Source organism: Ovis aries, chromosome X (assembly GCF_016772045.2).
Source record: "Ovis aries strain OAR_USU_Benz2616 breed Rambouillet chromosome X, ARS-UI_Ramb_v3.0, whole genome shotgun sequence".
NCBI classification, from domain to species: domain Eukaryota; kingdom Metazoa; phylum Chordata; class Mammalia; order Artiodactyla; family Bovidae; genus Ovis; species Ovis aries.
The window spans coordinates 75,098,285-75,114,452 of record NC_056080.1 but is presented as its reverse complement, the minus strand read 5'-3'; the positions used below and the strand labels follow the sequence as shown (position 1 = coordinate 75,114,452).

The window sequence follows — 16,168 nt, the reverse complement described above, 5'->3', positions numbered from 1 at the left end:
TCAGAAAACTAAGATCATGGCATCTGGTCCCATTACTTCATGGCAGATAGATGGAGAAACAATGGAAACAGTGGCAGACTTTATTTTTGGGGGCTCCAAAATCACTGCAGATGATGAATGCAGCCATGAAATTGAAAGACACTTACCCCTGAAAGAAAAGTTATGACCAACCTAGACAGCATATTAAAAAGCATAGACATTACTTTGCCAACAAAGGTCCATCTAGTCAAAGCTATTGTTTTTACAGTCGTCATATATGGATGTGAGAGTTAGCATATAAATAAAGCTGAGTACTGAAGAAATGATACTTTAGAACTGTGGTGTTGGCGAGGATTTTTGAGAGTCCCTTGGATTGCAAGGAGATCCAGTCTGTCCACCCTAAAGGAAATCAGTCCTGAATATTCACTGGAAGGACTGATGCTGAAGTTGAAACACCAATACTTTTGCCACCTGATGTGAAGAACTGATTTATTTGAAAAGACCCTGATGCTAGGAAAGATTGAAGGTGGAAAAGGGAACGACAGAGGATGAGATGGCTGGATGGCATCACGGACTTGATGGACATGAGTTTGAGTAAGCTTTGGGAGTTGGTCGTGGATAGGAAGGCCTGGCATGCTGCAGTCCTTGGCGCTGCAAATAGTTGGACATGACTGGGAGACTAAACTGAACTGAACTGAACTCATACATTATAATATTTTTTTCTAAAGTTATTTATATTTGATTATTTTATAGTTTCTTTTTCTCTGCCTATAACTTTAAACCTTCCCATTCAGGTGTGTTTATTTTTAATCCAAAGAATATAATTATAATAGCTGCTTAAAGTGCTTGTCAGATATTTCAACATTGGTGTTATCCTGGAATTGAAATCTGTTGATTTTGATTGTTTCAGCATTCAGTGTGGTTAGATTCAGACTCCGAAGTTCTGTCTCACCCTCTCTGGTTGATGGTTCCTGTGTTAAATATGTTTTCAGAGTGTTTGGGTCAGCATGATGGCATGTGCCACACAGTGCCTTTGCTAACTCAGTGGTTTAGTCTGAGGCTTGAGCAGTTCAGTTTTCAAAGCCTTTGTTAGACTTCTCTGATTCTTTTCCACATACGTGCAGTTTGTTGTTGAGACCAGGACTTGTGTCTGTTCATACACAGTATTAAGAAATCTCCTTTTCCCATCCTATCATCTCTGTGATTTCTTTTATGGATTCACCAATTGGCAAGGACCTTTTATTCTTGTTCCTCTGACCAGAAATTTGAGTTTATCTCAGTCTTAGCCTTTCATGCTGTTACGTAGCTTTGCACTGTTGGGGTGAAATGAAGGAGAGAGTGAAGAAAAACAAGTATTACCCCCTATAATATTCTTATAGGCACCTCTTTTTCTGGTTCCTCCAGAGACAGAGGTTTTCTCATGAATGAGGCTTGCCTTGGAGCGAGAATGATAATCAAAAAAGAAAAACAAGAGTGGGGAAATAAAATTGAGGTTTTCTTTATCCTCACCAGCTGAAAACTATGTCTTTTTCTTGTCCTCTCGAACTTTTCTTCATGTAGTTCCATGACTCAGTCTATCCTTGGGTAAAAATCAAGAAATAAAGGTAGAAAATAAACCCAAGAAACTCACTAGAGTACGAGTTATTATTCAAGTTTTGATTTCCCCCTCTAATCTGCTTGTTCTTATTTAGTTTTTAAAGGCCTCAGGTAGTTGCTTTTTATGTTTTGTCCAGTTTTTAGTTAATAATCAGAGGAGAGATAGTCTTATTCCATCTTGGCTGTCACCAGAAGCTCTATTTAGTTTAGTTTACTTTCTTCTCTTTTTAATTAAAAAAAAATTGAGGACTCTTATAAATAGACAATGGTAAAATTTAATTTTTAGGCCATCTTGCTGTTGCTTAATTTTCAAATATCTTATTTAAGAGACCCGTGGTTGACAGAGTTTTTCTGTAAAGGGCCAAATAGTATATATTTTAGGCTTTGCAGACATAGGTTCTCTGTGAACTGTTCAATACTTCTGTTGAAGTGAGAAAGCAGCCATAGGTAATATGGAAACAAATGGATGTCTCTGTGTTCCAGTAAACTGTTATTTATAAAAACAGTGGGCCAGTTTGGACCATGGACTACAGCTTGCAGACCCTTAATCTAAGTGCTTCATGCTTAGTCCTTTCTGAGGTATTGCTTGAAGAGTATTATTACCCACTGAACTTTGTATATTGAAATAATTTTGTTTCCTTGGCCATTTATATTTTTCTCCTATACTTCATTATATCTTCTGTAAAGTAATTCAAAATTTAATTGAACTTATTGAAAGGAAAGGAATTCACAACAGTGTAATTATATGATACCTTTCCCGTCCTTATTTACTTAGACTATATCCTCACAATAAATTTCCTCTGAGGCACTTTTTTCTGTCTTATAAATATTTGATTTTGAACAGTCCTAATGAAAGTAAACAGGTCATATGTTTAGTATATATTCATTAATCATAACAAAGCTCTAAACAATATGAAATGAAATACACAGCTTTGAAAGTCAAGAATTTTTAAAGATAACCCAGAAATCATATTAATAATGTTCCTTTTCTAACTACTTTCTATGTGTTCTTTGTCCTTTTGTGTTTCCTTAAATGTGGGTCTTGTTAAATTGTGAAGGGCAGCTTAGGGTTGTATTTTTTTCTTAGTTACTACTCTTGTTCTCGTACTCTTGAACTTCAGTTTTGAACAATATTTTTCAGGTGAATGGTCTTAAAATGGTCGATGAGCCAATGGAAGAGGGAGAAGCAGATTCTTGCCAAGTAAGTACTCACATTATTAAGCTACATTTTTCAAATATAAGGGCAAAGAATAGTATGAAAGGAGATAATCTTATGTCAGTTAAAGAAATGTATTTAGGTGAGTTAATAAGCAAATCCAATTCTTAATAAAATAGCAGTAGTTCAAAGTATAGGACAGATTTTCTTGGAAGAAATTTGTTTTTTAAGCACTGTGGACTGTTTATTTTAATTGAGGTATAAGTATAATTGATTTATAATATTAGTTTAGGTATATAATATAGTGATCCAAAAATTTTATAGATTATACTCCATTTATACTTATTACACACTATTGGCTATATCCTCTGTCTTGTACAATATATCCTTGCAGCTTATTTATTTTATTTTTTAAATATAAATTTATTTATTTTAATTGGAGGATTCATGTTGATGTTTGGTAGAAATTCTTATCTGTAAATTTTTTAAAAACTTTATTGGAGCATAATTTATATGCCATGAAATTTACCCATTTTAAGTTTAACAGATGAAATATTTATTGCCAATATATGAGTAACTGGATTAAAATTCAGAGTCCTCTGAATTAAACAAGACTGTGTGTTTAACTATAGGGTAGAAAGGAGATCTAACATGAAAATACTTAACTAAAAGGATAACCTGAGTTCATTTGATATCTATTACCTGGTTTTCAAAAAGAATTGCATGTAAATTATTTCAGAAATTTCTAACTATTTTAAAAGACTGCTTAACTATTTAATATTAGACCATGCTATGCAAGGAGTGTAATCTTAGTCTCACATTTTACAAGATCTCATTACATAGAAGAGTGTTCTTAAGATTTTAGGAAGGGTCTGACTTAAGTAGGCTTCCCTGGTGGCTCAAACGGTAGAGATTTTGCCTGCAGTGCAGGAGACCTGGGTTCAATCCCTAGGTCAGGAAGATCCCCTGGAGAAGGGAATGGCTACCCACTCCAGTATTCTTGCCTAGAGAATCCCAGGGACAGAGGAGTCTAGAGGGCTACAGTCCATGGAGTCACATAGAGTTGGACATGACTGAGCAACTAATACTTCCATTTGTACTTTTTGACTAAAGTAGACATTCCCATGGATGTTGATATTTTGATTATCATTTCTATGATATATGTCAGAGAATTGTAGTTCTTTTAAACCTGGAAGGAGACTCAGACATTGTATTCTATAATACCTTCATTGTATAGATAAGTCTCCTGAGACCTGTAGAAGTTACTGTGATTTATACTAGGCCATAAGACTAACAGGTAGCAGAATCAAGACTTAATGACCCAGTGTGCCTCATATTAGGTCAGTTGTGCATTGTGCAGATGCAAAGACGTGGAAAATAAGGAAAACACTGTTTTTATCTTTTATAGTTGTGGATAAAATCATCTTTCATGTCTTTTATACCCCAGAAACTGGTTAAAGTGAATTTTTCTCAGATAGGAACCAGCAGAGAGATTTAAATTGGGTTTGTCCGACACTCTTTTGAAATGTCTTGTGCAAAAATCAGCTTTCTCTGCAGATACTGATGATGTAACAATAATATCAGTTTTGGTTAACAAGGTGGGAGGTAAAATGTTGTCATTTTAGCTTTTGTAATTTATGTAATAATTTTTATGTTAATTTTGAGTATAATTAAATGTAAACTTATACCAAAATCATATCGAGCTTTATCTGTAGATCATATGGGCTAAGGCATAGTAATATTTATGTTGGAAGTTTATAAAATAGTGTAAGGAAATACAAAGGTAATGAGTAAGGGTGCATTTTAGTATTAATAAATTAGTGGGAAAATACCGTGCCTCACACCACAGGAGGAAGAAAAGATGTTTGTATGTGTGTATATGTATCTATGCATGTGTACATGTGTAGCCAATGTAAACACATAGACATATACACAGAGTTATCAGTTCAGTTCAGTCGCTCAGTCGTGTCCGACTCTTTGTGACTCCATGAATCGCAGCACCCCAGGCCTCCCTGTCCAACTCCCGGAGTTCACTCAGACTCACGTCCATCGAGTCAGTGATGCCATCCAGCCATCTCCTTCTCCTCCTGCCCTCCATCCCTCCCAGCATCAAAGTCTTTTCCAATGAGTCAACTCTTCGCATGAGGTGGCCAAAGTACTGGAGTTTCAGCTTTAGCATCATTCCTTCCAAAGAAATCCCAGGGTTGATCTCCTTCAGAATGGACTGGTTGGATCTCCTTGCAGTCCAAGGGACTCAGTTAAATACTAATTTTAATTAAAAGTGATGGTACAAATGAACTTACTTATAAAACAGAAATAGAGTCACAGATGTAGAAAACAAACTTATGGTTACCAAAGGGGAAAGAGTGGGGAGGGATAAATTGGGAGATTGAGTTTGACCTATACACACTCTTATATATAAAGTAGATAACTAATAAGAACCTACTAAGAGAACTCTACTCAGTGCTCTGTAATGACCTATGTGGGAACAGCATCTAAAAAAGAGTGGGTATATGTACATGTATAGCTGATTTACTTTGATGTAGAGCAGAAACTAACACAACATTGTAAGTCCATTGTACTCTAATATAATTATTTTTAAAACATGAGAGAAGACATATAGTTTTAATGGAAAGACAGTAAAAATATAGTGTTGGATTCTAATGTCATTTATATTAGGCAATCAACTTCAGTGGCTAGAAAGGGGAATCTAAAATTTTGGTGAACAATGCACCTAGAATCACTTTTAAGGATTTGATTTAATTTGTGACCTAAGTTTTCTGGACTTAAAACGTTATGTATTTTTTGCTGTGTGATAGTTTAGACGTTTGTTTTGTGACAATTAAATGATACAGGTGATAAGATACACTAACAATATAAATTATTCATCCCTCTTTTTATGTTTTCATACATAGGATTGTTTTAGTGGGGGGTTTGTGGTCACCTATTCCAATATGATTTTGGCAGCTGTGTCTTTTTCTGATTGGCTTAAAAAAATGATGGTGGGTTATAGAGACTGCTCTATGATGTTTAGATTCTTTAAACAGTATTCTTCAAATTTGAGCTTTATATATTATTGCCTATGTGGCCTGATGCTGTTTTGTGTTTGGCTAATTTAGATAGCCAGTCTGCTAAATCTCATTTATGGTAGCTGTAGACTTTCATGGTCATTAGATTTCTTCAATTAAAACAAACAAAATTAAATAAAATGCTTCACACAGTCTATATATCTAGCATATGATTAGCAAAGCTGAATTATAGTTAATGTAGTTTTAATATATCTAGATTTGTTACAAAGAATTGTTCCATTTCTCAAGACAGCCTTTACATTTGGTAAGTATTCAGTAATAGGTCACTAGTAAAAGATATCTGATATTTCACCACCTAAGTCCTATACTTCTCTGAAAACTGTCCAGGTTAGAAAAAATATGTTAGAATTCTTCTTTAGTAGATGACTGACATGAGTTAAATTTTTATGTTGTCAAAATAAACATGATCATATTTGGTAGCTTTTGAACCATTTGTATTCACTTTTTAAAGGAATTATTTATTTTATTTGGATGATAATTACTTTACAATATTGTGATGGTTTTTGCCATACATTGACATGAACTGGCCATAGGTATACCTGTGTCACCCTATCCACCCACATCCCTCCCACCCTATCCCTCTAGGTTGTCCCAGAGCACTGGCTTTGGATATCTTGCTTCAAATATCAAACTCGCACTGGTCATCTATTTTACATATGGTAATGTATATGTTTCAATGCTATTCTTTCAAATCATCCCACCCTCTCCTTTTCCCACAGAGTCCAAAAGTCTATTCTTTACACCTGTGTCTCCTTTGCTGCCCTGTTCATAGAATCGTCAGTATCATCCTTCTAGATTCTATATATATGCATTAATATACAGTATTTGTCTTTCTCTTTCTGACTTACTTCACTTTGTATAATAGGCTCTAGGTTCATCCACCTAATTAGAACTGACTTAAGTGTATTCTTTTGTATACCTAAGTAATATTTCAGTGTGTATATGTACCACAACTTCCTTATACATTCATTGGCCAATGACATCTTGGTTGCTTCCATGTCCTAGCTATTGTGAATAGTGCTGCATTGAATACTGGAGTACATGTGTCTCTTTTGGTGATGGTTTCCTTGGAGTATATGCCCACCAGTGGGATTGCTTGGTCATATGGCAGTTTTATTCCCAGTTTTTTAAGGAATATTGACACTCTTCTCCATAGTGACTGTACCAGTTTGCATTCCTACCAGCAGTTTTAGACATTTCCCTTTTCTCCACACCCTCTCCAGCATTTATTGTTTGTAGAACGTTTGATGATGGCCATTCACTGGTGTAAGATGATACCGCATTGTAGTTTTGATTTGCATTTTTCTTAAATTTGTATGGAATGCTTATTATTCCCTTAAATAAAATATATAATTTTAATGCTACCAGTATTTTAGGATGGAGAAGGCAATGGCACCCCACTCTGGTACTCTTGCCTGGACAATTCCATGGGCAGAGGAGCCTGGTGCGCTGCTGTCTATGGGATCACACAGGGTCGAACATGACTGAAGCGACTTAGCATAGCATAGCATAGTATTTTAGGAATTTCCAAAGGTGATGATTTGTTGATTTCGTTAGCACAAAGTCAGCAATACTTTTAGTCTCTGAATCTTTTTTAACTTTTTATATTATATTAGAATATAGCAGGTTAACAATGTTTTGATAGTTTTAGCTATACAGTGTAGTGAATCAGTTATGTATATATATATAGATATACATATAGATGTTTCAGTTCAGTTCAGTCGCTCAGTCATGTCCTACTCTTTGTGACCCCATGGACTGCAGCACACTAGGCCCCCCTGTCTATCACCAATTCCTGGAGTTTACTCACACTCATGTCCATTGAGTCAGGGATGCCATCCAACCATCTAATCTTCTGTTGTCCCCTTCTCCTCCCACCTTCAATCTTTCCCAGCATCAGGGTCTTTTCAAATGAGTCAGTTCTTTGCATCAGGTGGCCAAAATATTGGAGTTTCAGCTTCAGCATCAGTTCTTCCAGTGAATATTCAGGACTGATTTCCATTAGGATGGACTGGTTGGATCTCTTTGCAGTCCACGGGACTCTCAGGAGTCTTCTCCAACACCACAGTTCAAAAGCATCAATTCTTTGGCCCTCAGTTTTCTTCATAGTCCAACTCTCATATCCATACATGACAATTGGAAAAACCATAGCTTTGACTAGATGGACCTTTGTTGGTAAAGTAATATTTCTGCTTTTTAATATGATGTCTAGGTTGGTTATAATTTTTCTTTCAAGGAGCAAGTGTCTTTTAATTTCATGGCTGCAGTCACCATCCGCAGTAATTTTGGAGCCCCTAGAAATCAAGTCTGTCACTGTTTCCACTGTTCACCAATCTATTTGCTATAAAGAGATGGGACTGGATGCCATGATCTTAGTTTTCTGAATGTTGAGCTTAAAGCCAACTTTTTCACTCTCCTCTTTCACTTTCATCAAGAGGCTTTTTAGTTCTTCACTTTCTGCCATAGGGGTGGTGTCATCTGCATATCTGAGGTTATTGATATTTCTCCCAGCAATTTTGATTCCAGCTCATGCTTCATCCAGCCCAGCATTTCTCATAATGTACTCTGTATATAAGTTAAATAAGCAGGGTGACAATATACAGCCTTGACGTATTCCTTTCTCGATTTGGAACCAGTCTGTTGGTTCCATGTCCAGTTCTAACTGTTGCATACAGATTTCTCAAGAGGCAGATCAGGTTGTCTGGTATTCCCATTACCTGAAGAATTTTCCACATTTTGTTGGGATCTGCACAGTGCAAGGCTTTGGCATAGTCAATAAAGCAGAAATAGAGGTTTTTCTGGAACTCTCTTGCTTTTTCCATGATCCAGCGCATGTTGGCAATTTGATCTCTGGTTCCTCTGCCTTTTTTAAAACCAGCTTGAACATCTGGAAGTTCATGGTTCACGTACTATTGAAGCCTGGCTTGGAGAATTTTGAGCATTACTTTACTAGCATGTGAGGTCAGTGCAATTAGCAGTAGTTTGAGCATTTTTTGGCATTGCCTTTCTTTGGGATTGAAATGAAAACTGACCTTTTCCAGTCCTGTGGCCACTGCTGAGTTTTCCAAATTTGCTGACATATTAAGTGCAGCAGTTTCACTGCATCGTATCTTTTTTTTAGCCATTTATCATTTATTTATTTATTATTATTATTATTTTTACTTTTTTTTACTTTGCAATATTGTATTGATTTCACCATGCATCATCATTTAGGACTTGAAATAGCTCAATTGGAATTCCATCACCTCCACTAGCTTTGTTCATAGTGATGCTTCCTAAGGCCCACTTGACTTTGCATTCTAGTATTCTGCCTCTAGATGGGTGATCACACCATTGTGATTATCTGGGTCTTAGTATAGTTCTTCTGTATATTCTTGCCACCTCTTCTTAATATCTTCTGCTTCTGTTAGGTCCATACCATTTGTGTCCTTTATTGTGCCCATCTTTGCATGAAATATTCCTTGGGATCTCTTATTTTCTTGAAGAGATCTCTAGTCTTTCCCATTCTATTGTTTTCTTCTATTCCTTTGCATTGATCCCTGGGAAAGGCTTTCATATCTCTCCTGCTATTCTTTGGAACTCTGAATTCAAATGGGTATATCTTTCCTTTTCTTCTTTGCCTTTAGTTTCTCTTCTTTTCACAGCTATTTGTATATGTGTATCTATATATCTATTTGTATATCTATATAGCTATATACATACACACATGTATGTCTATTATTTTCTCATTTAGGTTGTTGCATAATGTTGAGAAGAGTGCTATACAGTAGGTCCTTGTTGGTTATCTACTTTAAATATGGTGGTGTGTACATCTCAGTCCCAAACTTCAAACTATCCCTTTCCCTCACCCTTTCCCTGGTGACTCAGCTGGTAAAGAACCTGCCTGCCAGTGCAGGAGATGTAAGAGACATGGGTTCAGTACCTGTGTTGGAAAGATCTCCTGGAGAATGGAATGGAAACCACTCCATTATTCTTGCCTGGGAAATCCCTTGGACAGAGGAGCCTTTCTGTCCAGGTAACCATAAATTCCTTCTCTAAATCTGTGAGTCTGTTTCTGTTTTGTAAATTCATTTGTATCATTTCTTTTTAGATTCTGCTTATAAGCAATATCATATGATATTTCTCTTTCTCTGTTTGGCTTACTTCACTCAGTATGAAAAGTTCTAGGTCCATCCATGTTGCTGCAAATGGCATTATTTCATTCTTTTATCCATTCCTCTGTTAATGGGCATTTAGGTTGCTTCCATGTCTTGGTTATTGTAAACAGTACTGCAGTGAACATTGGGATGCACATTATCCTTTTGGGTCATGTTTTAATCTGGATATATGGTCGTCAGTGGGATTTCAGGGTCATATGGTACCTCAATTTTTAGTTTTGGAAGGAACCTCCATACTGTTCTCCATAATGGCTATACTAATTTACATTCCCACCAACAGTGTAGGAGGATTCCCTTCTCTCCACACCCTTTGCAACATTTACTGTTTGTAGATTTTTTGTTGATAGCCCTTCTGGCTGGTGTGAGTTGGTATTCATTGTGGTTTTGATTTGCATTTCTTTAATAAATGGCAGTGTTCAACATCTTTTCATATGTTTCTTGATCATCTATGTGTCTTCTTTGGAAAAACATCTATTTAGGCACTATGCCCATTTTTTGTTTGGGTTGTTTATTTCCATGATGCTAAGCTCCATGAGCTGTTCATAAATTTTGGAGACAAATGCAGTGTCAGTCACATCATTTGCAAATATTTTCTCCCAATCTGCAGATTGTCTTTTTGTTTTGTTTATGATTTCCTTTGCTGTTTAAAAGCTTTTGAATTTAATTAAGCCCCATTTGTTTATTTCTGTTTTTATTTTCATTGCTCTGGGGATGGATTGAAAAATACATTGCTCAATTTATGTCAGAGAGTGTCCTGCTTATGTTTTCTTCTAAGTGGTTTATGGTGTCTGGTCTCACATTTAGATCTTAAATCCATTTTGAGTTTATTTTTGTGTATCGTATTAAAGGAAGTTCTAGTTTCATTTTTTGCATATAGCTTTCCAGCTTATCCAGCATCATTTGTTGATGAAACTGTCTTTCTACCATTTTATAACCTTGACTCCTTCCTTTGTCATAGGTTAATTGACTGTAGGTGTGTGGCTTTATCTCTGGCATTTCAATCTGATTCTGTTGAGCTATATGTCTGTTTTTGTTCTAGTGCCGTGCTGTGTTGGTGACTATAGCTTTATAGTATAGTCTGAATCCAGGGAGCCTGATTCCTCAAGGTCCTCCCACCATCACCACCCGCCACCACCACTCAGGATTCCTTTGGCTATTCAGGGTCTTTTGTGTCTCCATACAAATTTAATTTTTTTTTCTAGTTCTGTGAAAAAATGCCATTGGTAATTTCTTAAGGATTGCATTGAATCTGTAGATAGTATAGTCATTTTCATAGTATTGATTATTCCAGTCCAAGAACATGGTTTATCTTTCTATCTGTTTGTGCGATCTTCTATTTCTTCTATTAGCATCTTATAGTTTTAGAAGTACAGGTCTTTTGTCTCCTTCAGTTCAGTTCAGTCGTTCAGTCGTGTCCGACTCTTTGTGACCCCATGAATCGCAGCACGCCAGGCCTCCCTGTCCATCACCAACTCTGGAGTTCACTCAGACTCATGTCCATCGAGTCAGTGATGCCATCCAGCCATCTCATCCTCTGTCATCCCCTTCTCCTCCTGCCCCCAATCCCTCCCAGCATCAGAGTCTTTTTCAGTGAGTCAACTCTTTGCATGAGGTGGCCAAAGTACTCCTAGGCATTTTATTCTTTTTGCTTCAAGGCTAAATGGGATTGTTTCCTTAATTTCTCTTCCTGATCTTTCATTGTTAATGTATAGAAATGCCTAGGAAATCTTTCTGTTGTAAACTCCAAATTTACCAATTTCATTGATGAGTTCTAACAGTTTTCTCATAGTGTCTTTAGGCTTTTCTATGTATAGTATCATGTCATCTGCACATAGTGACTGTTTTATTTCTTTTCTAATTTGGATTCCTTTTCTTTCTTTCTCTTCTCTGATTGCATTACCTAGTACGTCCAAAACTATGTTGAGTAAAAGTGCTGAGAGTGGACATCCTTGTGTTGTATTGATCTTAGAGAAAATACTTTCAGCTTTTCATCATTGAGTATGATGTTAGTTATAGGTTCAGTTGTATAATGTTAGTTGTAGGTTTGTTGTAGATGGCCTTTATTATGTTGAGATATATTCCCTCTTTGCCTACTTTCTTGTAAGCAGATTTTGAATTTTGTCAAAAGTATTTATCCTTTTCTTCCAGGTTGTCTAGTTTATCGGCATACAGTTACTTGTAGTAGTTTCTTATGATCCTTTGTAATTCTGTGGTGTCAGTTGTAACTTTTCTTTTTTTCATTTCTAATTTTATTGATTTGAATCCTCTCCCTTTTTTTCTTGATGATCCCAGTAAAGGATTAACAATTTTTTTTTTATCTTTTCAAAGAACCAGCTCTTAGTTTCATTGATTTTTCTTATTGTTTTCATTGTCTCTCTTTCATTTATTTCTGCTCTAAACTTATGATTTCTTTCCTTCTACTGACTTGGGTTTTGTTTGTTCCTTCTCTACTTGCTTTAGTTGTAAGGTTAGGATAGTAAATTGAGATTTTTCTTGTTTCTTGAGGTAAGTGTTTATTGGTATAAATTTCCCTCTCAGAATTGCTTTTGTTGCATCTCATAGGTTTCAGATTGTTGTGGTTTCATTTTCATTTGTCTCTTGGTGTTTTTTGATTTCCTCTTTGATTTCTTCAGTGATCCATTGGTTATTTAATAGCATGTTGTTTAGCCTTCAGGTGTTTGTGATTTTTTACAGGTTTTTTCTTGTAGTTTATTTTTAATCTCATAGTGTTTTGGTCAGAAAAATGCTTGATATGCTTGCAGTTTTCTTAAATTTACCAAGGCTCACTTTGTGACCCAGCATGTAGTCAGTCTTGGAGAATGTTCCCTGTGTACTTGAGAAGAATTTGTATTCTACTGCTTCTAGATTGAATGTTCTATAAGTATCAGTTAAGTCTATCTAGTCTTATGTGTCATTTAAGGCCTGTGTTTCCTTACTTATTTTCTGTCTAGATCATTTGTCCATTGATAAAAGTGGTGTGTTAAAGTTCCTTACTATCCTTGTATTACTGTCAGTTTCTCTCTTTATGGCTGTTAGTATTTTCTGTATACATTGAGGTACTCCTGTGTTGAGTGCATATATATTTACAACTCTTATATATTCTTGAGTTGATCCTCTGATCATTATGTAATGTCCTTCTTTGTCTTTTATAATAGTAATTTTAAAGTGTATTTTGTCTGCTATGAGTATTGCTACTAAAGCTTTCTTTTAATTTCCATTTGCATGGACTACCTTCTTCTGACCCCTCACTTTCAGTCTGTATGTGTCCCTAGATCTGAGGTAGGTCTGTCTCATGTAGACAGCATATATACAGGTCTTGTTTTTGTATTGATTCAGCTGATTCTTTTGGTTGGAGCACTTAATCCATTTACCTTTAAGGTAATTACTGGTATGTATCTTCTTGCTGACATTTTCTTAAGTTGTTTGTTTGTTTGTTTGTTTTGTAGGTCTTTTTCTTCTCCTGTTTTATTCTTTTCTCTTTTTGTTTGATCACCATTTTTGTGTTGTGCTTGGGTTGCCTTTTCTTTTACATGTGTGTATCTATTGTAGTTTTGGGGTTTGCTGCTCCACCTAGAGGAGTTTCTTTAGTATTTGTTGCAAAGCTAGTCTGATAGTACTGAATTCTCTTAGCTTTTGTTCTTTGAAAAATTTTTTATTTCTCCATCAAATCTTAATGATAGCCTTGCTGGGCATAGTATTCTTGGTTGTAGATTCTTCCCTTTCATCACTTTAAATATATCTTGCCACTCCTTTCTGGTCTGCAGAATTTCTGCTGATAAATCAGCTCATAACCTTATTGGTGTTCCCATGTTACGTTATTTTTTGTTTTTCCCTTGTTGCTTTTAATATTTTTTCTTTGTCTTTAATTTTTGTCAATTTGATTATTGTGTATCTTGGCATGTTCCTCCTTGGATTTATCCTGCTTAGGACTCTGCACTTCTTGGACTTAGGTGATTGTTTCTTTCTCGTGTTAGGGATGTTTTCAGCTATTATCTTTTCAGACATTTTCTCAGGTCCTTCTCTCTCCCTTCTCCTTGGACCCTTCTTATGTGAATGTTGGTTTGTGTAATGTTGTCCTAGAGGTGTCTTAGACTGTTTTAATTTATTTTCATTCTTTTTTCTTTATTCTGTTTCATGGCAATAATTTCTACCATTCTGTCTTCCAGGTTGCTTATCTGTTCCTCTGACTCAGTTATTCTGTTATTGATTCCATCTAGAGTATTTTTCATTTCAGTTATTGTATTGTATTCATCTCTGTTTGTTCTTTAGTTCTTCTGGGTCTTTGAGCATTTTTTACATCTTCCCAATCCTTGCCTCTTTTCTTTGAGATCCAGGATCATCTTCCCTATCATTTTTCTGAATTCTTTTTCCAGAATGTTGCCCATCTTCACTTCACTTGTTGATTACTGGTATTTTATTTTGTTCTTCAGTCTGGGACATAATCTTTTGCTGTTTCATTTTGTTTAACTCACTTCAGTTATGGTTTTTGCTACACGGAGTTCAGAATTGTAGTACTTCTGCTTCTGTTGTCTGTTTTCTCATAGATGAGGCTATATGAAAGGCTTGTAGAATCTTCCTAATGGGAGGGACTGGTGGTGGGTAGAGCTGGGTTTTGTTTCCCTATTGTGTAAGGCTATACTCAGTAGAACTTTAATCTGCTTGAATGCTGATGACTGGAGATTTGTTCCCTTCACATTGGTTGTTTGGCCTAACACTGCCCAGCACTGGAGCCTACAAGTTGTTTGATGGAGCTAATGGTGCCCTTTAGGAGGGCTCATGCCAATGAATCCTTCTCAGAACTGTTGCGATTAGCATCTTTGTCCTTGCACTGAGCCACAGCCACCCCTCACCTCTGCAGGAGACCCTCTAATACTAGCAGATAGGTTTGACCTGGTCCCTTATGGGGTTATCACCTTTTCCCCCTTGGTCTTGGAACACATAAGACTTTGTGTGTGCCCTCTAAGAGTGGAATCTCTGTTTTCCCCTGTCCTGCTGAATTCCTGTAGTCAAATCCCAGTGGCCTTCAAAGTCAGATGCTGGGGACTCCTCTTCTAATTGTTGAACCCAGGTTGGGAAGCCTGACAGAGGGATCAGAACCTTTACTCTAGTGGGAGAACATCTGTGGTGTAATTGTTTTCCAGTTTGTGGGTCACACATTTGGCGGGTATGGGATTTGATTCTGTTGTGATTGTGTCATTCCTTCTATTTTGCTGTGGTTTCTCCTTTGTTTTGGGGTATCTTTTTGGGTAGGTTTCATTACCAAATTCAGACTTAAATTAAAGAAAGTAGGGAGAACTGCTAGACCATTCAGGTATGACCTAAATCAAAAACATTATGATTATACAGTGGAAGTGAGAAATAGATTTAAGGGACTAGATCTGATAGATTGCTCGATGAACTACGGAATGAGGTTCATGACATTGTACAGGAGAAAGGGATCAAGACCATCCCCATGAAAAAGAAATGCAAAAAAGCAAAATGGCTGTCTGGGGAGGCCTTACAGATAGCTGTGAAAAGAAGAGAAGTGAAATACAAAGGAGAAAAGGAAAGATATAAGCATCTGAATGTAGAGTTCCAGAGAATAGCAAGTAGAGATAAGAAAGCCTTCTTCAGCGATCAGTGCAAAGATATAGAGGAAAAGAACAGAATGAGAAAGACTAGAGATCTCTTCAAGAAAATTAGAGATACCAAGGGAATATTTCATGCAAAGATGGGCTCGATAAAGGACAGAAATGGTATGGACCTAACAGAAGCAGACGATATTAAGAAGACATGGCAAGAATACACAGAAGAACTGTACAAAAAAGATCTTCACGACCCAGATAATCACGATGGTGTGATCACTCATCTAGAGCCAGACATCCTGGAATGTGAAGTCAAGTGGGCCTTAGAAAGCATCACTACGAACAAAGCTAGTGGAGGTGATGGCATTCCATTTGAGCTATTTCAAATCCTGAAAGATGATGCTGTGAAAGTGCTGCACTCAATATGCCAGCAAATGTGGAAAACTCAGCAGTGGCCACAGGACTGGAAACGGTCAGTTTTCATTCCAATCCCAAAGAAAGGAAATGCCAAAGAATGCTCAAACTACTGCATAATTGCACTCATCTCATATGCTAGTAAAGTAATGCTCAAAATTCTCCAAGCCAGGCTTCAGTAATACGTGAACCATGAACTTCCTGATGTTCAAG

At 36.4% G+C, this 16,168-nt stretch overlaps 1 protein-coding gene across 17 annotated transcripts in view; it reads left to right on the top strand.

The window, feature by feature from the left end:
- Positions 1-16,168, top strand: part of RPS6KA6 (ribosomal protein S6 kinase A6) — a 254,839-nt gene that overhangs the window by 114,185 nt on the left and 124,486 nt on the right. For 16 of the 17 annotated variants that reach the window (XM_060408374.1, XM_060408372.1, XM_042241591.1 and 13 more), the window contains one exon: positions 2,717-2,776. In XM_060408374.1, the coding sequence (XP_060264357.1) occupies positions 2,717-2,776 (60 nt within the window). Of the gene's footprint in view, positions 1-2,716; positions 2,777-6,411; positions 6,480-16,168 lie in introns of those variants that run through there. The other variant, XM_060408376.1, reaches the window with a different exon arrangement.